The sequence below is a fragment of the Arachis ipaensis genome, chromosome B8 (assembly GCF_059453495.1).
Source record: "Arachis ipaensis isolate K30076 ecotype BB chromosome B8, ASM5945349v1, whole genome shotgun sequence".
In the NCBI taxonomy this organism is placed as follows: domain Eukaryota; kingdom Viridiplantae; phylum Streptophyta; class Magnoliopsida; order Fabales; family Fabaceae; genus Arachis; species Arachis ipaensis.
In genome coordinates this window covers 97090178-97114830 of record NC_142443.1, presented here as the reverse complement: position 1 = coordinate 97114830, position 24653 = coordinate 97090178, and the positions used below count along the sequence as shown (strand labels likewise).

Below are 24653 nucleotides of genomic sequence, written 5' to 3'. Positions count from 1 at the left end.
ATAACGATTGTTTGGTGTGAATAGGACTACAATGGGACCACGGAGATGGAGTGCGCGGGAAGGAACCCCAAGTGATAACCGAGAGAGAGAACAGAAAACCTTTATGGCTACGATGAACATTGTAGCTGAGGCAGTGCGTGAGGCTGCGATGGCTGCTGCTAGGGCTATTGAGCATCTCGGAGTGAGAAATGAAAATGAAAACGAAAACGGAGAGGATAATGGAAACAACAAGGCTGATCCAGCGCATCTTGATAAACCCATGACCCTTGCTACATTTCTGAAAGTGAAGCTGCCTAAGTTCAAAGGTACACTTGTTGCGACTGATGCTGACAACTGGTTCCGAGGTATCGAGCGATCACTACGAGCACAACATGTTCCAGAAGGCCAACATGTGGAGTTTGCTACTTATATGCTCGAAGGAGAGGCTGAGTACTGGTGGCAAGGGATACAGCAACTGTTGCAACAAAATGAAGGTGACATTCCTTGGGATTCCTTTAGAGACGAATTTTATAAGAAGTATTTTCCGAGAGCAGCACGTGATACCAAGGAGATGGAGCTTATGCAGCTGAAGCAAGGAGATATGACTATTGCTGAGTATGCTCAAAAGTTTGATGACTTGTGCCGTTTTTCCAAGATTTGTCAAGGAAACCCAGCAGACTTTGAGGAATGGAAGTGTTTGAAGTTTGAAGGAGGACTCCGATAAGAACTGATGAATTCTGTTGTTCCGCTAGAGATAAGAAATTTTGCTGAACTGGTGAATAAAAGTAAACTAGGGGAAGAATGTTCGAAGAAGGTGGCAATAGCTCGAGCGAATCGTAGGGAGGCCTCAAGAAGAGATTTTATTCATGTCTAGCCCCTGAAGGTCGTAACTTTAAGGCCAATGGTCAGTTCCAGTGCCAAAATGGAAATCAACAAAATGGTAACCTTCTCGCTCGTAACAATGGCAACCACAACAACTATAATTTGGGAGAGGAAGAAGGAGGTCAACCTCAGCAAACTCAAGATATTTCAGTATGCTCAAGGTGTGGGAAGGATCATGGTAATAGAGCTTGTAGATATGGGACACACACTTGTTTTACTTACGGAGAGTATGGACATATATCGAGGAATTGCCCAAAAAGGTTTGTTCGAGATCCATCTAGGCCACAACGACATGGAAGGGTTTTTACCGTAACTGCTGGCAACACTAATGCATCTAGTTCTTCCACTCGAGGTGAGTACCACACTATGATTTTGTTTTCTGCTAGATAATACTATAACTTCTTATGTGCATGTTAAATTTTGAGGACAAAATTTTTTTTTAGGAGGGTAGAATGTAGCAACTCCGATTTTCAAGTACGTGAGATCTTTTCTGAAAATACGAATTTCTCCGGAAGATCAGTAAGGGGAGAACCTCTTCTATATCATCAAGAATTTTAATCCTCATTGTCATTATGCCATGTTTAAGCTAGGACCTCTTTTGAGGCAAGCTCGATAACGCATTCACGAAGAACCTAGTTTTTGAACCGTATCGGTTAGGAGTTTTGATTCTGTTTTTCGTAAATAGTCTCAGTTTGATGAACCGGACTCGATTCATGAGAGAAGAAAGATAATAGGATAATATTATCATTATATTAGTATTAGAAGGAGCTTGAATGATATTATAAGGTTACCTGGTCTGTTTTAGTTAAAAACAGAAAATCGGTTTAACCGGGTTCACAGTTTACTAGTGCAGCTTAGCAATGGTAAGGTCTCATTATACATGTTTTATTCTCACAATAAATATGTTACTAGTTTCATTTATGCTAGTAGCTCAGAAAATAATTTTTAGAGATGTTTTCACAAGTGTTCCGATACATCTAGTTTTAGTAGTTATACACCTGAGATATTTTAATATTATTTTAACCCACCTCCAAGCCATCCAATCACAACTCACCCTACAACCCCAAAACTCCCAAGGCTGCCTCATTTGCTCATTGTGGCCGAAAATCATCAAGAGAAAAAGGAGAGAAAAGCTCTTAGTTCCAAATCTTCAAAGCTTGATTTCTGCTGAACTAAAACTCAAATCAAAATTCCAATCCGACCAAAATGATCCTCTATTCTTTCTCTACATAACCATGTAAGTTATCAAGGCTGAAAATAAGGTGAGATGGCTGTCTCCCTCCCTCTTCAATTCGGTTTTCAAGGAAACATGCTTAAACATGTGTTTTCTTGATGTTCTTCCTTAGGAATCATGCTTAACTTGACTTGAGGGCCAAGAAACATTAATTTATAGAGTGTTTAAGGTGATATATCCCTTCCAAACATGCTGAGAGAGATTTGGTCAGTTGAGGGTTTGTGGATTTAAAGTTGTTCTTGATGTGATTTAGGAGGAAAAAGTGCTTAAGGACCACCTGAAAGTATAACCGAATTAGGAGCAGTAAAATCAGGTAGGGTGTGAAGAAATTAAACTTGATTATTTGTGTTTTAGTTGTGTAAATGTTGTATGATTTGGTTGTGCTAAAAATTGGTTGCATATATGATTGATTCTTGGTGAAAATTTGGTGAAATTTTGATAAAATTTGATGAAATTCAAGCTTTGAGTTCATGTTCTTGGAGCTGCTGAAAAAATGAAACCCTAGGCCCTAAATTGGGGTTCCATTTGTGTTAAAATCATGTAGAGAAGATGGGATTTTAGTGGCTGAGAATTTATTTTGAATTTTGGTAAAAATCGGTTGCTGAAGAGACTGAAAAACGGGTAAAAACAGAGAAAGAATCTGAAGAATTTACGAAGAACACTATGAGTGTGATGAAGAACATGGAATAACAGGCCTTAGATCTTGAAAAGGGCAAGGAAGTAAAATATTTGGTATTTGAGGGTTATTTGGTAATTTCTGAAAGTTAGGGTGGTTAAGGTAGAAATATTAAAAGTTACGGGTGGTAAAAAGTGAATTTTAAAGGTTAAAAGTTAAAGTGGGGTAATTTTCGAAATTTTAATGATAAAATAATAAATAATAATAAAATATTAAATAATAATATTTAATTAAAAATAATATTTTAATAAAAATATTAAAATAATGCGAAAAAGGCAGTTTTCTGTAAAAGCTTTAGAAAGACAACTTTAAGCGCAGAATCTCATAATTACCTTCATAAAACACTTAGGGAGTGGTAATAACATGTTAGTGAGGCAAAGATAAAGGAAAGATAAAAAGTTAAAGAAAAAATAAAAACCAAAGAAAAGTCTGTAAAGTTTTAATGACAGATAAACAGACAGAGACTAGTGAACGAACTAGGGCAACATAGTTAATTCTTGAGTTGCGACTAGGGTTAGGTATAATATGAAAAGTTAAACTATTTCAATATAGACTTAATGAACCTATACTTGGGACAGACTAACTATAAATACCGAAATTTACATAAGCTTTAAATACATATGTTAAGCAGAGAAATCAGAGCAGAGTAACCAGAGCAAAGTAAAGAGATACAGAGAAAAGAGAAACTAGAATAGAGTAAAGAGATATAAGGAGAAAAGAGTATTATGATAAATAGAGTAGAGAACAAGCAGAGGGCCTGTTGAAAGGTCATTTGTTGCATTAAGGCAACTCCAGAGTTATTTGTATGATCATCTACTGCACTGAGGCAGTCAGATAGATGGTGGTACAACCACTGAGAGTGCTTTCCTGGGATACCTTGCTATAATGCTTTGCTGTAAGACAGAGGTTGCTTACAGTGAGTGTGTTGTTGCTCTTGTAAGACAAAGGTTGCTTACAGTGAGTGTGTTGGGCGTATATCGGCTAATAAGTGCCGCCCTGCAAGGCAAAGGTTACTTGCAGTGGGTATTGCCAACAGGAAAGCCTTATCCAGACAGAGGTTGCTGGGTAACGTCGGGAGCGGGTATGTAGCCGACAAATGAGCTCATTACCTGCATTAGGGCTAGACATGCATCATATTTGGTTGCGCATTTCCTCTGTTATGATTGTTGTTTGAATGTATGCTTTCTTTGTTTGTATTCTATTCACTGTGTCTGTGTTTTACTTTCTTGTATTCTTCTATTTGTGTTCTATTTTCTGTTTTTTCTATTTTCTCTATTTATTTGTCTTCTGTTTACTGCTTCTCTATATTCTATTATTCGTCTACCAAACAACACAGAATTAATGAACTTAACTAATAACCCCGGCCCTACTAAGAACTCTCCAGTTCTTACCCGTTCTCTCTCCCTTCCCCTTCTAGATGGAATCATGGGTACCCTTCCGTAGTTTGCTGATGACCGTTTGCAAAGAGGATTCTGCTCTAGGTAGTCTTCTGAGTCTAGGGTGAATTCGTCCTCTATTTATATGTATATACGGTGAGGCCAGCCAACATCTGCACCCCACTTATCTACAAACTTTAGCCTAAGTCCTCCATACGATGTTGCTGTTATTTGGCCACTCGATGAAGTACTAGAGAGATGCTCTTTGATAACGTATGATCGTGCAGAGGAGTAGACGACCTTCCACCTTTTGATGACATTCGACCTGACTCGAGTTTTGGAGACTTAGAATCTACTTTTCCTCGCTTTAGTAGTTTAGAGGGACTAGGTGAGTATATAGTCTAGGCTAGCCTGGGTGCCAGCTTAGGGACTTCTTGAACAGGTCAAGACCTGAGATGTTGTATATATACATATGTATATAGTTATTATCTAGCTATATCTAGGGGTGTTCTAACTAAAGATCTTTACTCTAATAAAGGCTGGATAACCAAATGTTATTAACTGTTGAGATGTATATAAGTGTGGTTGTTTATAACTGTTTTATCTGTTATTATTTGTGAATTGATTATGAATCATTCTGTTTTTAATCCAAACGTTTTAAAAAAAAAGTACCTCGCAAAATAACTACGCTTTTAACAACGAATCAGGCTCATATAATAAATAATAAATAATAATTAGGAAGACAAGTTGGTAGCGCTCAGTTTCTAGTATGATCATGACGTACCAGAAATTGGGTCGTTACACTCTACTTGTCCAAGCAAGTAACTGTCTCCACAAATCTCTCTAACTATCTCTATCTTTTCTAAAAAACAGATCCTAACAAACTCCCCTGATAAAGGGAACGGTTATCCACCAACATAGGTGGAGATACTCCAACAAAGGTGGTTATGATCCCTAATATAAATATACTGATACCCTCAGGTATATTTTACATTCTAATCTACTAAAAGCCGCCTAAAGCCCTTGCTGACTTAAACATTGGAGTCTCTTGCAGGTACCAGCCCCCACCTCCTCACGAGAAACTCAGACGGCAGCACTTCGGCGTAAGAACAAGTCGGACGTTGCCTCAAAAGGAGTTTAGATCTCATATTCAAGTCCAAAATTCACGTTTCAGGTAACACTCAAAACAATTACCTAATTTCTTAACTAAAGAGTTACACTTGAAATTAAACTTTGTAATAATAAATTTTTTTAGACTTATTTCTTAGTATATTATATTATATATCCTAATAGTTGTAAAAAGTTAATCCTTTTACCTATATCTTAAGTTATTATATTGCAAATTCTTATCTAAATAATGTTTGTACAAAAATATTAGTTACAACCATAAAAATTGGATTTGATAACTTAATTAAAATTTTGCTTTTAATGTATACCTAATTAGTATCATAAAAATAATTTAACTATTTTATAATTGAAAATCATTGGATGTTTATTAATGTGCTAGACTCATCGACCCGGTCAAACCAAGGGGGCACAAACTCGCGTCTGGGTCCAAACACAAGGTAACCAGCACTCTTGTGCTTAGGATGGAACTTGTGATTGCGGTGATCTCCGATGTCAATGACCTTCCATATCTGGAATGAAAGATGGCAAAAAATTACCAGAAATCTCACTAAATCAAAGATTTCATGACGTCACTTCGTAACTATATAAATAGAGGGTCTTAAAGCCCCCCAAAAGTATACACACACTAACTTTAATCTCTCCACCTCTTTGTACACTCTTTAACTTAGACGTTAAAGTGTCATTACAAATATCAGCGCTGCTATCTTCTATCCAATTCTTGTCGCTAGAGTTGTCGGTCTTGATTCTCCCAAAATACCCTTTTTCAAGTAACCCTTGAATAATTAAAAACTAAAAAATTGTACAAACAAACAAAATAATAATAAGAATAATCAATATTTTAAATTAATAAATATTATCTATAATTTTTTAACTAAAGCTGAAACTATACAATTGTGTAATAATAAAAAAAAATAGACTTGCTTCTTATATTAAGTTATATACCTTAATAGTTATAAGAAATTAACATTCTTTTACTTATATGTTAATATACCGTAAAAGTTAATCTGACTAATGTTTGTAACCAAAAAAAATATACAAATATTAGTTATACAATGAAAATTGGATTCAACAACTTAACTAAAATCATACTTTTGATGGATTGAAACATATGATGATACATCTGTGTCATAAAAATAATTAAATTTTTTAAATTAAAAACTAATTTAATATTTTTAAAAGCGGTATAATTGTACAAATTATGAAATCAAAGGTTAAAGTACTTTTTTTGTCTTTAAGGTCTAAAGTCAAAATTAAAATCGTTTTCGACCTTTTTTTCTTATGAAAATCATTTTCAACGTTACAAAACATTATAAAATCGTTATTTTCTACCTCAATTTTAATTTTTGACCAAATTATCTTTAACAGTTAATTAAACTAATAAAAATAATATTAAAAAACAAAAACAAAAATATCCCACCCCACCCCGTTATCTCTTTTCTTCCCGTCTCTTTCTTCCTACTCTCTTCGAACTCCCTCCCCCCCCCCCCAAAAAAATTTTCAATTCTTCTTTTCTCCTTTAACAAAAAAATTTCCTTACTCTCACCACTAACTTCTGCGTCATCATCATCATTGTTACACATCTTTCTCCCTTTCCTCAGAGCTATTACCACAGCCACCATAACCATCACCACTACCACTATAACCATCACATCTTCTTTCTCTCTATTACCTGTTCATCATTCTAAATCACTATTACCCACCCACAAATTAAATTCAGCAACAGCAACAACCAAATTCAACAACAACAAATTCAGCAATTTCAGCAATAGCAAATTCAACAACAACAATAACCACAAAATAAGTCAATAGCAATATCCACAAAATAAATCAACAGAAATTTTGAATTTAACCACAATTCAACAATCATCAACCGCAACTTCAGATTTAAAATCAGCAACAACAGAAATTTAAAAAAAATTAAAAAGAAAGAAATGATATTTATGTTTTTCAAAAAAATAAAAAATAAATAAGAACGAAAAGAGGAGGAACGAAAATGAACCCAAAACCCCCTAAAATAGCTAAACAACTTCGTTGCCAACTACCCTGCCATCAAGCACGCTCCAAACACCACCATTTGAATCAGCACCAAAAGTAAGGATTTTCATCCACTCGTACACTCCTTTCACATTCTGTGTGCCGTTTCAAAAGGGGTCTATGGTTGAAGTAGGAGGAATGATTGGGGGTTTGGAGCATCCAATGAGCTGAAATGGGTTGGGGAAATTGAGATTCGGAGAGGTTGAGGATTATGTGGTTAGAGGAGGAGGATAGAGGGAGTAGAGAGTTGGTGATGCCGTTTTTCGCCATTATGAAAGTACGATTTCAAGGTTTGGTGTGTTGAGAGTACGATTTGAAGTTTTGGAAAAAAATATAAAACACCCAGAAAATTATAAATCGCCAAATCCTCTCCTTGCTGCAGGTCCTTCACCACTCGCTTCAGCTCCACCAACGCCTCTTCCTTCTTCTTCGCCTCCGCCTCATTCAGCAGATCCACGAGCTTTTCTGTTTTCTGCTCTGGCCGATTCTCCCTGTCAATGTTGCGGCGGAGCTGGAACCTACGTCGTCGTCGTCGTGGCGCTGGTGGTAACCGTAGCATGAGGTGCCGCAACTAAGGGAAGAGCTTGCGGCTTCTGAAGGAAGTGAGGGAGTGTGGTGTGGAGAGGACGGATCTGGTGGAATCCATTTTTTGAAGATTTTTTTTAAAATTTTTGTTTAAGGGTAAAATCATCCAAAAAATGTTGTTTCTGGACAAAATGATGATTTTATAACATTTTGTAACGTTGAGGATGATTTTAATAAGAAAAAAAGGTCGGAGACGATTTGATTTCGACCCAAAACCTTAAGACGAAAAAAGTACCTAACCCTAATAATAAAAATATTTTAAATTAAATCGTTTATTAATAAATGCTAATCTATGTATTCTTGAGACTTGCTTCTTAGTATATTTAATTAAAATTTAGCAATATATACTTATATCTTAAGTTACAAAACCGTAAACACATATAATGTTTGTAAAAAATATAAATATTAGTTGCATCATGAAAAATTAGATTCATAACTTAGTTAAAATCATATTTACGAAGAAAATGATTTATCTAAAAAATTATATAACTCAAAAAATTTAGAAAATAATAATAATAAAAAACTTAGTTAATATGTGTCTTAAGAACATATAATAAACTATTTTTAATAAAAAAATTTAAATGATTTTTTGAATAAATACAAAACAAATGCTTTAAAAATTTAAAAATTATATTTTCAATAAAAAGATCTTTTAATTTATAATTTAACGTATATTTTTAGAACACAAGTTAAGTAAACCGTAATAAAAAATAATGCATGACAACACTTTAAACCAAAATATAAATTATAGTTATTAAAGAGAGCGAGCCACATGACACATCAAAGAGGTAGCATGGTATAAAGAGGGATGAAAAAATGTAGGGAGAATGAGAGAGATTGAGATTACACGTGTATGAAGACATGCTACAAAACTTGCTCTATTAAGTTATATATAGTAGATATATAAAAAGATGAGGTAAGATTCTTGACAAAACATTGGATAGAAATATGGAAGTAATTAAGACCACCATTTTCTTTTAAGTTTAATTAAATTTATGCTCACATTGTTTAACTGTATAGTAGGTAATAAGAGTTAGCTTGTTTGAGAACTATGTAATTATGTATCGATGTAGAAGCTACAAAAACAATCCAGCTAAACCTTCAATATTCAAGCCGAATTCGCAAAGAAACGATGTTGATCAAGCACAGAAGCAAGCTAACTTAATGTGCGTAACTAAGTCTCCTACTTCATTGCGTTGAATGTTCAACCTTTTAGTTATTTAGCTATGCAGAGCTTTAAAAGGAATTTTCTATCACCGTATTTTTTTCTGTACTAGCAAAATGTTTATCCTTTTTCCTCTTCTACGCAGAATAAGAGAAAAGTTCAACGAATCAAGGTCAACAAGAGTAGGGTTTCTTCTATTAGTCATTGCCTATTTGAAAATGACTCCTTTCTACTTACCAATTTTCTTTGGTTGTAACACACCACCAATTGTGAAACCAACATTAAAACTAAATGAGCATACATCATATTAGATCACATGATGATTATTTTTATTTTCCGTTCACAAATCTTTGGAAGTTAGAAACAAGGGGAAAGACGAACTGCAAAGCTGGAACATCGTTTCAACTTTTTATCATTGAATTACACCCAACTTCAGATGGTGTATAGCAGCATTCACCTGAACAATGCATGCTTTATCAAGTAGAAATAACTATTGTCACGAGTTATTTTTTCCTAAAAAAATGTACAGATTATAATACTTGGCTTTTTAACTTATTGATGGCTGAACAATTCATGATATATTGAGTGTGCATAAACTGATCGAGTGCCATGTTACTTTTGACTAGTTGAATCCCAAATCATATATACATGACATTACCTCTCAATACAGTCATATGCCGAATGAGATGTTGCTCTTCATATTGCTTCGGTTCATCCAAATCATTAACACCAAATATTTCCCTATAAAAAAATAAAACAAAAACTAAAAAAGAAAAGAAAAGACTGGACTGAACTCGTTAAGCATAGATCCATCAGAAAGCTTGACGTTACTTCATTAAGATCATGTGACTCACGATTAACGAAACTAATGAGATTGATTTCTCATAGATTAATGGTTGGGCTAGGCTTCCCTCACTTCAAGCTAAAATCACTTCTATTAAAATTAGACCAAGAATCACTGTTCTATCATGGTATATTAACAATGGTTCTATTTTTAGCTTTTTTTTGGCAAAACCATGCAGTTTCCAAATCCAAACAGCAATCTAAATATACTACTATGTACTATCCAATCCCATCATTTGGCAGTGATTTCTTGAAACGTCCTGTTATAATAGGAACCCAACATTCCTGGTATGTCAACTTTATCATAATGTTTGTATTCTGGGAAATTTGTCCTCAACTATGCTGCTTGACTCTCAACTTATGATCCACTAACTTCATTCTAAGATCATTTTGATTCTTTGAAGGAAAAGTTAACCGGGAAAACACACTGGCTCTCTTTTTCAGGTTGTCAGAATACAAACACTTGGCTGGCTGTAGTTCACAACGATTACTTCCAGGTTTGGACTGAAAGCCAACTGCATCTGAGAAGGAAATAGCAGCCAAGGACGAGTTATCTAATCCAGAGCATGGACTTCCATTTGAAGAAGTGACTGAATCCTCCATTTTCTTTTGGTTACATCCTTCATCACTCAGATTAGACACAAGTGGTAACTGAGGGACAGGGATAATAGACAATTTGTTGTCAACAAATTTACCTAGCTCTTCTCCTGTACATTCACCAACATCAAAACCCTCTTCATCAGCAGAATCTGGTAAACACAAGGGTATATATTCCAAGGTGTCTTCTGCAGAAAAATTGAAGTTTTCTTTCTTTGATTGCAAGGCAACCAGCTCATGTGATTCTCCAAAAGCAGCATTGAGATCCTTAGGGACAACTGAATGATGGAAACCAGGATTTTCAGGATCATAAGCATCATCAGAATGGGTGACTTCAGATTTTCCACAAGCAATAGATGCCAAAAATGTTTCCACGTCTAGCTCTGAAATATCTGAACTGCCATGAATTTTGTCAGGCTTCCTTCTGAAGATTTCAACCTCCGCAAACCTCCCTTTCTTCCCCACATCTTTTATAGACTTGTAACCCTGTTTTTTATTCTTCCTTTTTTTGTGACATGGAGTTCTTGGGACTTCAATCTTTCTTGAACTGAACAACTGCAGAAGGCTCTCAATCTAACATCAAAATAATAAGAATCATAAAACTATACATCATCTGGACACAAATAATCAACAAGAAATGGATACAAAGGCACCAAATCCTTAAACATTGTAAGAAACAAATATGGCACATGAGTGTAAGTTTCAAGATTTACAATATCTTTAGATTCATAAATGTTAAATCATCAATTTTCACTACTTTGGACATTCTTTATATGTCAATGCTTACTAAATCCCATCCTGAAAAAATTGCAGGCCACCTACCAATACATAACATAATTAGTGAACTTAATGAAAGATGTTTAATTGACATCCTTTGATTTTCGATGTTTAGTTAGAGGGAGCATTTGAATATTAACTTCATTCCCTTCTCCACCATTGTTGTTATCGCATTCATAATCAAAGAGCAGACTAGAAATATATCAAGTAAGCTATTGGAGAGGATTTTCCGATGAGTTTGCCCATCAGAATAGATGTGAAAAATAAAAAGTTTGTCCAAGTTGAGTATCCCACGTGCCCTTGTGTGAGCCATGTCCAAAGTGTGTCCAAGCATAATAAATAAATAGTTGAACATATACATATGCATGCCCCATGTGTGTCAAACACATGGACACACCACTAAATTCATGGGACAATGCTTTGTAGCAGGCTATCCTACACAGATGGATAAACACTAACTTCTCACACTAGTATATCAAGGAACATGAAGCATAAATGTCAACCAAAACTTGTAAACAAAGCACACCTGCTCCTTAGTGAGACCAAAGTTGAATTTGTAGGAACCAAAGTAATTATCTTTAATGGCACCATAAAACTCATCTTCAGATAAAGGATCACAGTGCCATTTTATTTTGAATTTAACCTGGTCAATATAAAGAACAGAATCAACAATAAAACAGATCAGCATAAGAATTTTCTTATAGTGATCACTGATCTTTAAATCAACAGAAACAACAAAAGAATATCTGAACTGGAAAAAAACAAATGAAATAGAACATATAAATTGGCACCTGCGCAGGGAATGACCTTCCTGTTGAAACATACGCCTGTGGAACAATATTCATGCCACCATCTGATGTTGCTTCAAAAATCCCATAAAGTTTTCGCTCTTCAAATTCAAAGAGGAACAGAGTCATTCCTTCCTTTACGTTTCGAACAAAATCAGAGTAACCAACAGGTAGCCCAAACAATCTCTTCTCAAAACATTCTTGCAAAGTACTTCTATTAGACATGAATATTGCACCAAACTCAGGAAAACCTCCAAGCACCTCGTTTCTTTGGTGCAATTTCCTCGACCTCATGTCTGCGCATACATAGAAAACCATTAAAGGTGATTCAAACTACAACAAAAATCCACAAGCGTACTACCTAGCATTCCATACTAACAGAGAACAAATTCCAAAATACACATATTACATGCTTCTTTTGATATTTCTAAACTAGACTCAAATAAATTAACCTTGAACCTAGTAATTAGTAAATCACATTCATAATCACATTACAGCTAAATTTATAAATACACGAGTCATGAACCATTAAGCAAACAAGTGGCTCTTGTAATTCTAAACTAATAACAAACACTTCATTCCCTTCCCTGCCGTCACCTCCAAAGATCCCAACTCACAAACAAACCCTAAAAGAAAAGAAAAATGTTGCACAGTGCTATGTCTATCAGAAACGAAATCAGTGATCAAATCTTAGCAAGCGAGGCAACATTTCTCGCAGAGACTTGCCATTTTAGAATCACTTTCTAATAAAAAACCTAGATCAAGCTCCTTGCATACATTTCATCCCATTCTGAAGTCGCAAATGATAAATGGAAACTTTTCTTGCGAAGAGTGTATACTTCTAACTTTTAAGTCGCTAATTCGAAGATCCTGTGTCATCTTCTGATTTGAGAATCAATTGAAATGGATATTAAATACTTAATACCTCGATAAAACAGAAAATGTCTGATTCTATCAGTAATTCTTCCAAAATGTAGCTCAAGAAAACCTAAAGAAATTTGCCAGAAAGATAAAATAATAATAATGATAACTATAAAATGAACACAGAGATGATAGGACACTACCTGAACAGCACCGCAGCACGTCACGTTCTTGTGGAATTGGAGAGGCTAAATTTTCTTTTTTTTTTTTTTATTATTTATGTTTTTCTTGTGGATTTTCGCGGGAACCATACTCTTTTGGTTGGTTAGGTGTAATGTGTAATAATGGACGAGGATCTATTAACGTAAGAAAGTTGATAAAATAAAAAATTAATTATTTTTAAATTAAGATAATAATATTAGAATATACATTTTATTTCGAGAATTATCTTAAATGTTGATTTTGGCGTCGACGTGGGATCTAGAATTCTTCTGAGGCAGCATCCGACTTGTTTGGTATCGCGGTGTTGTCGTCCGAATTCCTTGTGACGAGGTGGAAGTAATATCTGTAAGAGATTTTGATGCTTAAGTTAGCAAAAGACTTTAGGCAGAATTTAGTAAATTAGAACATTTATATAAGTGTATTTATAGTAGAGCCGTCCAAAAATTTTATCAGTGGCCAGAATATATATAATATAATAATAATTTTATAATTATATTTTATTATTATTATAAAATATAATTAGTCTTCTAATTATTTAACTAATAGATTAAAATATTTGTATAGTAATTTAAGTAATAACATATAATTTTTTTTAAAAGATTGAATAATTCTTTCATTGTCAATACAATTAAATGTCAATTTTGTATTATATGTTAATAAATAATCATTTAAAAATTCATCTCTTATTGAATTATGAAACTGACTCTTTATAATATTTATAACTAAATTTAAAATTTCAGTTGATGTCATTATTACCAGCAAAAATAGAACTAACTTCAAAAACACCAATAAATATCTGTGTATTTAGATCTTATTTTTCATTTGAACTATTATTTGTTGCTAGTTAATATTACTATATTTCAAAATTTAAATTACTGATGAATCTTATCATTCAATAATTATAACTATATAATAACAAATATATATAATAACATAACTACAAAATAAAATGTAGAATAATTATATGAATTAAAAATATAAAAACATAAAAATAAATATTTGACTAAATAAAAAAGAAACAAAAAATGAAGTTAAGTATCCTTACTTAGGAGACAGAGAATTACAAATGAATAATAATAAAAGAGAATTAAAAAAAATTGAAGTGTGGTCAAATTTACTTATTGAGTGAGACATGGGGCAAATAAATTTTTATTCTATACAATACATGTACCTTTATAAAATTTTAATGGGGCATTTGCCCCCACACTTTCCTATGTAGATTTGTTCTTGCTGATAACGACTTTTGTTGAAGTAGTTCTACCTTTAGGTAGCGTTTGTTTTGAGGTACTGAGACAGAAACTGGAAGACTGAGACTCAATATCATGTTTTTTAGATTCTGGTACTAAAATTTCTGTCTCTGTCCCTAAAATTTCAATATTTCAGTACCTCTAAAAAGTAAGGACACAGGGGACTAAAATTTTTAGAGATAGAGACTGAAACTTTAATAACATTTTATACCTAAAATATCCTCATTTCAATTAATTAATTCCAATTTTACCCTTTGTACAAATTAAATTAGAGTTTTATTGTTGTTTCAATTTTGTCTCCCACTTTGCACCAAATAGAATACTGAGATTTATTTCAATCTCTGTCTCTTAGTCTCTGTCTTTCAGTCTCAGTCTTTCTGTCTCTGTCTCTCCACCAAACACTACCATATTGATGGATAACCGTTCCTTTTATATTGGGAGTTGTTTAGGACCTATCTTTCGGGAAAGATAGAGATAGTTTGAGAGATTCGAAAAGACAGTTACTTACTTGGACAAGTAGAGCTGGGCTCCCTTTGTTGTGTCCAACCTCCTCCAAAGAGGTCGAGTATATGGTGGAGGCCACCCGCTTTGGATAGGGCCTTTTATCTTTATTGGGCTTGACTTTTATGTTTTTGGACAGGGTATAAACAATGCCCCTGCTTGAGTCTGGGCTTGCTATGAGGTCGGATTCAAGCATTTCGTGGCTTCAGCTTCGACGTCAGGTATACCGCTGTCAAGAGGTCGGGTACTCGACGTGTTTTGAAATTTTGAACGTTGCCTCTTTAAATGAGAAGCAAACATTACGTGGTAGTTCCCTTGGAATCTGTGCATGGCTTTTAAGAAGGGATACGAAGTGACTATTTTGCCCCTTTTCTCTTATAAAATGCTTCACGCTCTGCTTCTTCTCTCTTTTCCATTTCTGAAAATGCTCCCTTTGCTTTCTTCATTGCAAGAATTCTCTCATTTTCTCTCTTTGTTTCTTGTATCGCAACCACTTTTCAGTTTCAAGACTGTCTTTATCTTGATTCGTTTTGAAGAGTTCTTGGTGAAGAGGATCATCCGTGGTTTTGCTGCTTGACGTGCCCCTTTCTTCGAATTTCATCAAGATTGGCTTTTTTATTCGCTTTTTCTTTTAGCATTGATTGTTCTATATTCATGAAACTATTCTAAATGGTTCCCTGAGTAGTAGTGTTGGTGGCTGAATTTTTGCTTTTACGTTGTTGATGCTTGTTCCTTTGAGATTTTCTTTGATAGCTTGTTTAGTTGTTGTTGCATTTTCTACTAAAAACCCTTTTTTGAAACGGTTTTTTGTCATCTAATACTTCTGTTACGAATGTTTAGCTGTGTTTCTAGAATTTGGGGAAACTTGTTGCCATTTTATTGCTGTAGAACATAATCGTGTTGCCCTTTAATAGTGTCGCTACTGATAGTGTAGGATGGATGCCATTTCTATGCTTTCTATTTTGAAAAGATCTTTCGAAATTGTGCTTTATGTTTTGTTGCTTTTACCCAACTTCTTTTTACCGGTGTCTGATGAACTACTATTTTATGACTTATTATGGATCAAATAGAGTAGATTTTATCAACTTTACTTACACTTATTCATATAATTTGCATGTTTTTAAGATTCCTTCCTAATTTAGTGCTATGATTGAAATCATGCTTCCTAGGCCTTAAAATTACTAATTTTTAATTCTCTTTTATTACCACTCGATGCCATGATACGTTTGTTGAGTGATTACAGGATTTATAGAGCAGGAATGGCATGAAGGATGAAGAGGAAGCATGTTAAAGTGGAAGAAACACAAGAAATTGAAGATTTGAGAAGCCGGAATCGACGCGCACGCGTGGCTGAAGCATACGCGTGATCAAGCCATTTTCCAAGTGACGCTCACGCGTGACTGATGCGTGCACGTGACCAGGAGCGTTGTCCACCGACGTGTACGCATGATGAGCGTCACGTGCTGCAATTAAGGGAATATGCTGGGGGGATTTCTGGGTTGATTTTGGCCCAATTTTCAGCCCGAAAATGAAGAAAATACTCTGGGAATAGAAAGGGATGAGATACTTACACTTTAGCTTAGTGTTTGAGTTTGAAATTCTAGTGAGAGAAACTCTGACTTCTCTCTAGGGTTTTTCGTATTCTTAATTTTACTTTCATTTGGAACTTGAGAGAAACTGCTGTTACCTTCAATTCTAGTCATTTTCCTTCTAGTTTTCTTCTTTAATTCCCTTAGTACTCTTTTCAATTTGGTTATTTTGAATTCATATTTGGATCTTGTTACTTCTGACTTTGTTAATGCATTGAGTTATTTTCATATTCATTGTTATTGCTTATTTTGCTATTGTTAATTATTGTTAGTGGTAACTTAAATTGGATTTTTTTCCTAGTTCTTATCATGTCTTTTATTTTCGGTCACCAAGTGTTTGAGGAAATGTCACCCATGATCATGGAGTAGATTTTCTTGCTTGGTTTGGGGTTGAGTAATTGGAGCCACTTGAATTGTTATACTCAAGTGTTGATGGTAATTGGAGCTTGCTAACTAACTTGAACCTCACCAACTCTAGTTCTTCTTTATGAAAGGACTAGAACTTGTGAGCTAAAGTTAGTTGTGTTCACTTGACTTTTCTTCAATTGTTAAAGGATAACTAAGTGAGAGCAATGAGCCTTTACCATCACACTTGGGAAAGACAATGAGGATAGAAATTCTGATTCTCACCCCTAACCAAGGTCTTTTAAATTAATTAATTATTAACTCTTACTAGTTATCTATTGCTCTAATTTTTAGTTATTTATTTTTCTTGCTCTCAACTCTAAAAATCTCTAGGAAATCCTAACCAATAATTTGAATCTTATGTCAACTCCTAGGAAAAACGACCCGAAATTCTACTCTCAGTTATTTATTTTATTTGTGACACATTTTAACTCTGATTAACAGAAATCTCGTTGATTGAGACTATACTTTACGACGTTGATTTGAGAAATACTTTTGGTAATTCTTGACCGACATTTATCCGTTATCAAGTTTTGGTGCCGTTGCCGGAGAGTTGCATATGTGTGCCTTATTATTGGTAAAAATTATCATAAAATGTAGACTCATCATAGTACTACTTTGCTACAACTATGATGTTATTTTTTTTAAACATTACCTTCATTTTCACAATATTTCAAGGATACATCCTTGTTTTGCAGGTTCTATTCTTTGTTTTATTTTTACCCACCTTGATCACAATAGGGGGAGAAAAATGTATATATAAGGCTTCATAAGGTTTACTGAGATTATTGGTTATTAGTTTTGATTAGTCTTGTGGTTGTGAACTGAACTCGTTTGACTTTAAGTATTTTGAACTTCATAGATACTTATGTGCTTTTGATTATGTTGAGCTTATACTTATGCTGCTAAATTGTTGTTTACCATACTGTCATACAAGACTATTTTAAAATAGTTTATAATATTTGCTTCTATGGATTATTATGCTTTTGTGCAACCATGAAATTTTAGATAAGCATGTATATACATTAAAATGTTTTGTTGTCATTATTGATTGTGTCTTCAAGTTAAGCGATAAGCATACATTAAGGGGAGCAACCCTTGAAGAAAGGGAGAGCAACCCTTATGAAAGAGAGGGGGAGCACATCAAGCTAATCTGATATCATCAAAGAGAAGTCTCTAAACTTGTTCTATTTCAATTCCTTTAATTAATACCTCATATATTATGTTTGTCATCAATAAGAAAATTGTTGATTTTGAGAAATTATATATTAACTTTTGATGGTGACAAATATTGATAATTAGTTGAGTTGAAAGCCCAAAGTTGTTTGAAATGTGTTTTATTTTGTAGGCCCATAATAGAGAAGAGGAGTGGTCAATGTTAAGCATATTGAGCTGAACTTTGGACATTAATCAAACAATAAGTTGTTGCTCCTCTTGGCCTAACAAAAACATTCAAAAAAGGCCCATTGCTGTTGGTTCTTGGGCAAAAGAATTTAAAGCTATACTATGCTCAATGTTGCTGAATACTAATCAAGACTTAGGAACTTCATAAGCAAAATAAACAAGTTCATAATTAGTTCAAGTTGAAATGAAAAAGGCCCAAATGTCATTGTGCAGCCTAAACAATGAAACCAAGTATCTGAGCCATAGCTATTTGGACTAAACTTTCAGTCCAACCCATTGTCATTTTTGAAAGGAAGAACATCTTCTTGTTGGTGGTGTTATGTTGTTTCAAGTAAGGCACAAAAAAAAAAAAAAAATCACTTTTCTCTTGAGCACCAAAGAGGAAGAAAGACAGTATCCATCTTGATCAAATGGTATTTTCGTTTCGAAAAACATCAGACTAATTTCATTTTCTTTTTTATGATAGTTATTAACATATTTATTAGTTACAGTTTTAACTTTCATACAATTAATATATCAAATATATATAAGAATTTCTAACTTAAACAGTTAACTGTTTATAAAAATTTAGTCAATTTTAAAAATCTAAAAGAAATTTATCATTTTTGTTTTTGCCAATTAGAAAATCTAAAATATCTTACATCAAAATCTTTTTTTTTATTCTATACATAATTGCTCTAGTTCAATAATGTAATTATTTATTGAATTATAAAGTTGCTATGAAAAGTTCATAATAATTTTTAATACAAGACATTTATTTTACAAAAAATATTAAATGTTTGACTTAAGTTCTTTAATAATAAAAAATAAATAAATGGACATTAAATAATTCGTTAATATTTTGAATATAAATATTAGTTACTTGACTTCTATAAATCAGATCTCCAAATCAGAAATCCCGAATGAATCCAGTAGGTAAGTAGACCGATTCATGCCCCGCTCTGCTACAAAATTCTATAATAATAGATGTATATTATAATATGAAGGTAAAAATAAGAGCCAAAATAAGAAAAAAAAAAATCAAAATAACTTATCCACATCCACATATATATAAAGCGCTCTGCAAGAAAACGAGGGGGTAACTATTGGGATTTCAATCAATGATTTCTCCCTCTTCTTCGTCACATTTCTCAATGCCTATTCCATTATCACGTTGTCTTTGAACCAAGGAAGATGGTTCTTTTTGCAGATTTTCATAATCATCATCATCACTCTCTTCCTCTTCAATGAAATGGACATCATTAATGTCGTCATTTACAATTTTTTTAACCGTTTTCTTGTTATCATGGTCAAGAACATCTTTTCCAGCGTGCAAATGTTTTTCTCCCGCATTGCCTTCAGACCCGGTTTCTTTAACCACCACTGATGGATATATCAGTGGCTTATCTGGATAGTATTTAAAGAAGGAATTTGTTACCATGAACCTGAAAGCCTGAATCAGGTGACTCTTATCCTTCTTTATATCAGCACTCAGGAGTTTCTGCAATAAAGTTGGCTTCTTCTTGGTTATAGAAGGTCGTTGTTCTAAAGAATCTTTGTCTGTAAACTTCTGTTTCTTGGAGAACCGATCTTTTCTGTCAGGTTTCCTGTTGAACTTGTTCTGGAATTTCCTCTTTTTGTTGTTAAGTGTGTCTTTTCCTTCACTCTGAGGACCTTGATTTTCACGATCCTTCAGATAGTAGGATGGTATTTCAGCAACTTCAACTCCCAACTCAGCTTGCTTAGCTAAAACCTGCTTGAGCTGCAAAGACCAAATATGCACAATACTCAGAATCAGTTGAAAGATATGATTCCAAACCTATCAACTGGTTTACACTTGTATTTATGATGGAAAAAAAAAAGTTTGGATCTCAATTGAAGAATAATGTTAATTTTAGCAATATAAATTATTATATTGGATGGTATTGTATGCTAAATAAATGTCAAGACAGGTATACCTCTCTTTGTAAGACAACCCTATCCACCTTGGGGCTTCTCGTATGCTCGCTCTGTTTCTGCATGTAATAATTCAGTTATTTTACTTGTGACAGATAATTTGATGAATCCAGAGCAGTAAATAGAACCGTTTGTTTCAAACCTTCTGGATGTTGTTGAAAGGATGATTCTTCCTCCGAGCTTCCCGCCATTGTCGGATTTCTTGGTCAGTGTAAGTTACGAAGAATGGTCTAACCATTAAGGAGATAAAGTAATTAACAGTTACCACATACAAAATTAAGGGTTATAAAATTGTCCCAGTACATAAGATATTGTTATGAAATTAGAGTTTACCAATAATTACCAAAAAAAAAAAAAAAAACAGCTGAAATCTTATGGAGAAAACAAGCTTAATTTCTGAAACAATGCAAAAGTGAGATATGCTTCATTTGGATAGTTAGAAGCCATTTACTTGAACAAAACAAATATCTTAAAAATTCTGTGCCAGCCTTGCGAAAGGATGGCACCTTTTAGTTATATACAGATATTATTTGGCAATTCCATATTTCCATTTGATCTCATTGTTCAGATGGACTCAATGAGTAGATATACAAGATTTAGATGTTGGTCTATATATCTTGCTAATTTAGATTTTGTTTTAGATTTAGAGGATATAAGCACAAACTTATATTTTATTATTATTATTTTGGATAAACAAAGAATATAATTTAGTTGGAGAGAAAAACTAATACAAGGAGATGGGGCTAATAGACACCGTTCTAATTAATGACACTAATTTTAGGGTCCAACTAAGGAATCAAACAATTTTAGGCCAACAATCAGTCAACAAAAGATTCAAACACAATTTTTTTTAGCCACTAAGAGAATGAGAGGGGGAAAGAGAAGCACGAAGTTGGCTAGATGTTAGTTGGTTGGTTCCAAAACTTTTTCCTGTTGGACCAACTTTTCCCTGTTGTAAAATATCCTTAAGAATATGTCTGGTTTTGCATGTCGTCCTCTTTTCTCAAATTAAACCATCGTACATCATCAATTACCAAGTCAATTCATAACAGTCTCTTTTATACCATAGAAACTATTGAGGTGCTCATCAAATGTTTGAGGCTGGTTACAAATTTTTTGTTTAGGTACTATATTCCCAAAATTCTAACCAATTTGTAAAAATGATGTAAAATCATGGTTCTACCTTTCCCACTTACATCATTGCTACTGAAATTGTCTAAAACCTTTCAAAGAACATATCTACTTGAAGGCCATTGAACGGTCTTGATGCAGATTCTTATGAATAAATCACAATTTTAAAGTAGTTGAATGTAAGGCAGTTGCAAACAAGAGATACACTTAAAACCAAATAAGAAAGGGCTGGAAAGCCAAGTAGAACTACCTTTTTGGTTCCTGCTGTTGTTCCTTAGGATTCAAACTGAATTTTGGTTTCTGCTGATGTTCAATTCTTCCATTGTTTGGCCCTGCTTTTGCTACAAGCATTAGTCTCTAACTTCAGGGAGGGAAAAAGTTTACCTCTTGATAAGGTAGAAATGTTCAAACCTTTGTCCCTATGTTCTTTAGGAAACTTACACTTCTGGAATCTACACAAATTGGAAAACAATAGTGAACCACAGGAAAACCATCTAAACCATCATTTGTAAACCCAGTGTACCAAGGGATTACAAGAGAGAAGATAATAGCATACCTTCCTTGAAACCCCCCTCGAGTTTGTTTATTTTTGAAGTTTTTGCTTTGTGATCCTTTCCAGCTAGAATTTCGATCGTTACTTTTGGTATTGCTATTCGCATTTGTCTGCACCAATTACGGGATTCAAATTTAAATTACAATAGCCAACTACCTCAACAATAGTAAAGTAGTACAATAACAAACTCAGCTTAGCAAAGAGAAGGCAGAAGCATAATAGATTTAATAGTACTTGTGCATGTGATGCAGAACTATTCCCCTGCAACTGCATAGATGAAAAAGATGATGAGACAAAGGCATTTGTGTTCCCATTTGGTAGAACCAGGCTTTTCTCATTCTGGTCAAACTGTGGCCTGACCTGATTTCCTTGCACTAGACCCGTATGCAGCATTGAAGAAAACATTGGATTTTGAGAAACCATGGCCTGAGGCACTTGACCTGGAAAGCCAAACATGGGGCCAGAACCAGGATGCACACCATGCAGACCAACTTGAGAAGGATTCGGCACTTGCATAGGTAACTGCTGATTCATATTTTGCACAGGAAACTGAGAAGAAAATTGACCATTAGGTATATTCATATTCATATTAGGCTGCTGAAGCATGCTCAGAATACTTTGTGCTAGAATATGCCCCTGGAATTGAGACAAATTGATTTGAGCAGCATTGTGCATGACTTGTCCTTGAGCCTGAAACATTGGATTGTAACCAGCATTGCTCACACCATTTTGGGGACCAAATCCTGCATGGGATGGACCCTGCGGAGGAACACTCATACCCATATTAGACATATGCAACTGGTTATTTTGCAATGGAAGGAGATGATTAGCAGCATTCATGAATTGGTGTGTGTTCATCGATGGTTGCATGTTTGACACATAGGGTGGCATCAAGTTTTGGTTTAGTTGGTTGGCTGCACCCATTTGAGGCTGGTTCTGCATCCCCATGCCATTGTTTTGCAATGGAATTTGATGGTTAGGAGCACTCATGAAACCAGATTGAGAGTGGAAAACGTCTTATTACAACTTGAATCTGGATAACACACGATCAAAGGTCATTGACAAAACAAGAAGGAATGAATAATAGAGTTAGCTGTTACACAATGAAAAGCTACAAATGATGAGAAATCGAGAACCATAATCTACTCTCAATATTTATAGAACTATCTATCAGTTTTACTCCCTTGTATTTCAATTTGAGTAAATGCTCAATTTATTCCCAAAATTTTTTTGTTTGAATCAAGTTGGTCCCTAAACAAACTTGCACCAAATTGGAACCCAAAATTTTCACCGTGGATCACATTAATCCTGATAGCTCTTCCGTCTCACTGCCATTAACAGTGTGCCATCATGGGTGGTTAAGAGCTCACGTGGCACTCCAACGGCTAGTTGACATGGAGGATGATGTCAGATGAGTTTTGTTTGACTTAAATTGGTCCTAACCTAATTCATGAAATAAAATCCAAACTCCCAAATTAACCTCATCCATGACATTCAATTCCACCAAATAATAGTTTTTTTTTCTTTTTTCCCGTAGCATAAAACAGCTCTTGTTAACATCATTCTAACTCATCAAATTGACCAATTGAGTACCAACTTCCTTGCATAAAACTCTGCATTAAAATTAGGCCTTTGTACTAGAATCTTGCTAACTCATCAAGATTTAGAGACCGACAAATTATACAGTATACCATTCACAAATTATGTACTTTAACATTCACACCAGAAGAATAAAAATGAACTAATAGCAGACCCATACTGATACAAGGGTTCAATTCAGAATATTATCAAACTAAAATGACAAAACAAAGATCATAACAAGCCTAGAAGTCATCGTTTATTTGTTACATGAAACACTAAGCTACTGTTCTTTAAAAAATAAGGGGTAGGAGGTCGTGGTGGTGGGAAGAGAAGAGGGGGGGGGGGGGGGGAGGGGGAAGTAAAAATTAACAAATCTAGTGTCAATCAAGAAACACTAGACTACAATTGAACCAATATATGTATAACATTCCACGACAGCAATTGAGTAGTAATTCTTCAATGCAATAAGAAAGCAAAAGAGTTATTGAAATATTAAACTGTAAGTGATTAAAAGGTCCCAATTTCTAAGAAGCAAATTAACAAACAGATACATAGTGCTATATCGCTATATATTTGTGAATGAAATTTCACGCTGCCATTGATCCTTCCTATGTCATCATTCCTGCAATTTTATGATTGACAAACGAAGATTATTGACAAGCAAACCAAGAGAGAAGACGAGAGAAGAGACAGAGAAGAACAAAGTTGAGAGAAGGAGCAAAGCACCGCCAGAGAAGGATAGCGTCGAGACAAGGTAGCATTACTCACGTTACTACCGGGAAAACAGTGTTTGATAAAAGTTTACATACACTAACAAGTATAACTAAGTTTTAACAGAGGATAAGAAATCCAACTAAACTCGAACTAATAAAATAACTCCAAGTTTATAGTATCACAAAGCGAAACATCAGCCGAACCAATATCAGTAGCAGAGCATTGTGATGCACGAAAACAACGATGGGCATGGCGGAGACCCGGAGAGGCTACTGACGACGCGGAGGACAGAGGAGGAAGCAGAACGGAGCAGGGAGAGCGTGACGTGGTGGTGTTGAGGTTTAACACTAGGTTAAGGGCATTTTCGGAATTCTAATTTTATAGTCTGTTCAACTAAATGCCTACATCAACTAATTAACCAAACTGATTACATAAAAAAGAAAAAG

The 24653-nt window shown here is 34.3% G+C and overlaps 2 protein-coding genes and 1 long non-coding RNA gene across 7 annotated transcripts; 1 reads left to right on the top strand and 2 right to left on the bottom strand.

Annotated features, from left to right (window-relative positions):
* Positions 1 to 9975: 9975 nt before the first annotated feature.
* On the bottom strand, positions 9976 to 13275 carry LOC107612499 (uncharacterized). Of its 4 annotated transcripts, XM_088497604.1 has the most exons (5): positions 13129 to 13227; positions 12990 to 13052; positions 12068 to 12360; positions 11803 to 11919; positions 9976 to 11072 (listed from the first exon to the last, which is right to left on the bottom strand). In XM_088497604.1, exons 3-5 carry the CDS (start codon positions 12356 to 12358, stop codon positions 10236 to 10238), a joined length of 1245 nt encoding a protein of 414 aa, XP_088353730.1. In that variant the 5' UTR covers positions 12359 to 12360; positions 12990 to 13052; positions 13129 to 13227; the 3' UTR covers positions 9976 to 10235. The 4 variants fall into 4 exon arrangements, with proteins under 4 accessions (XP_088353730.1, XP_088353729.1, XP_088353731.1 ...); XM_088497603.1 differs by lacking the exon at positions 12990 to 13052 and having other exon boundaries at positions 13129 to 13275; XM_088497605.1 differs by lacking the exon at positions 13129 to 13227 and having other exon boundaries at positions 12990 to 13108.
* A 5857-nt stretch (positions 13276 to 19132) lies between these two features.
* On the bottom strand, positions 19133 to 22945 carry NUFIP (GATA zinc finger protein). 2 transcript variants are annotated; one of them, XM_016314190.3, is made up of 8 exons: positions 22273 to 22902; positions 22147 to 22179; positions 21916 to 22022; positions 21771 to 21811; positions 21610 to 21691; positions 20371 to 20458; positions 20231 to 20287; positions 19133 to 20034 (listed from the first exon to the last, which is right to left on the bottom strand). In XM_016314190.3, the coding sequence occupies exons 1-8, from the start codon at positions 22900 to 22902 to the stop codon at positions 19387 to 19389; spliced, it is 1686 nt and encodes a 561-aa protein (XP_016169676.1). In that variant the 3' UTR covers positions 19133 to 19386. The 2 variants fall into 2 exon arrangements, with proteins under 2 accessions (XP_016169676.1, XP_016169674.1); XM_016314188.3 differs by having other exon boundaries at positions 22147 to 22945.
* Positions 22299 to 23151, top strand: LOC148548931 (uncharacterized). Its single transcript, XR_015896155.1, has 2 exons — positions 22299 to 22430; positions 22506 to 23151. It is a non-coding gene; the product is annotated as an uncharacterized LOC148548931 (long non-coding RNA).
* The last annotated feature ends 1502 nt before the right edge of the window (positions 23152 to 24653 follow it).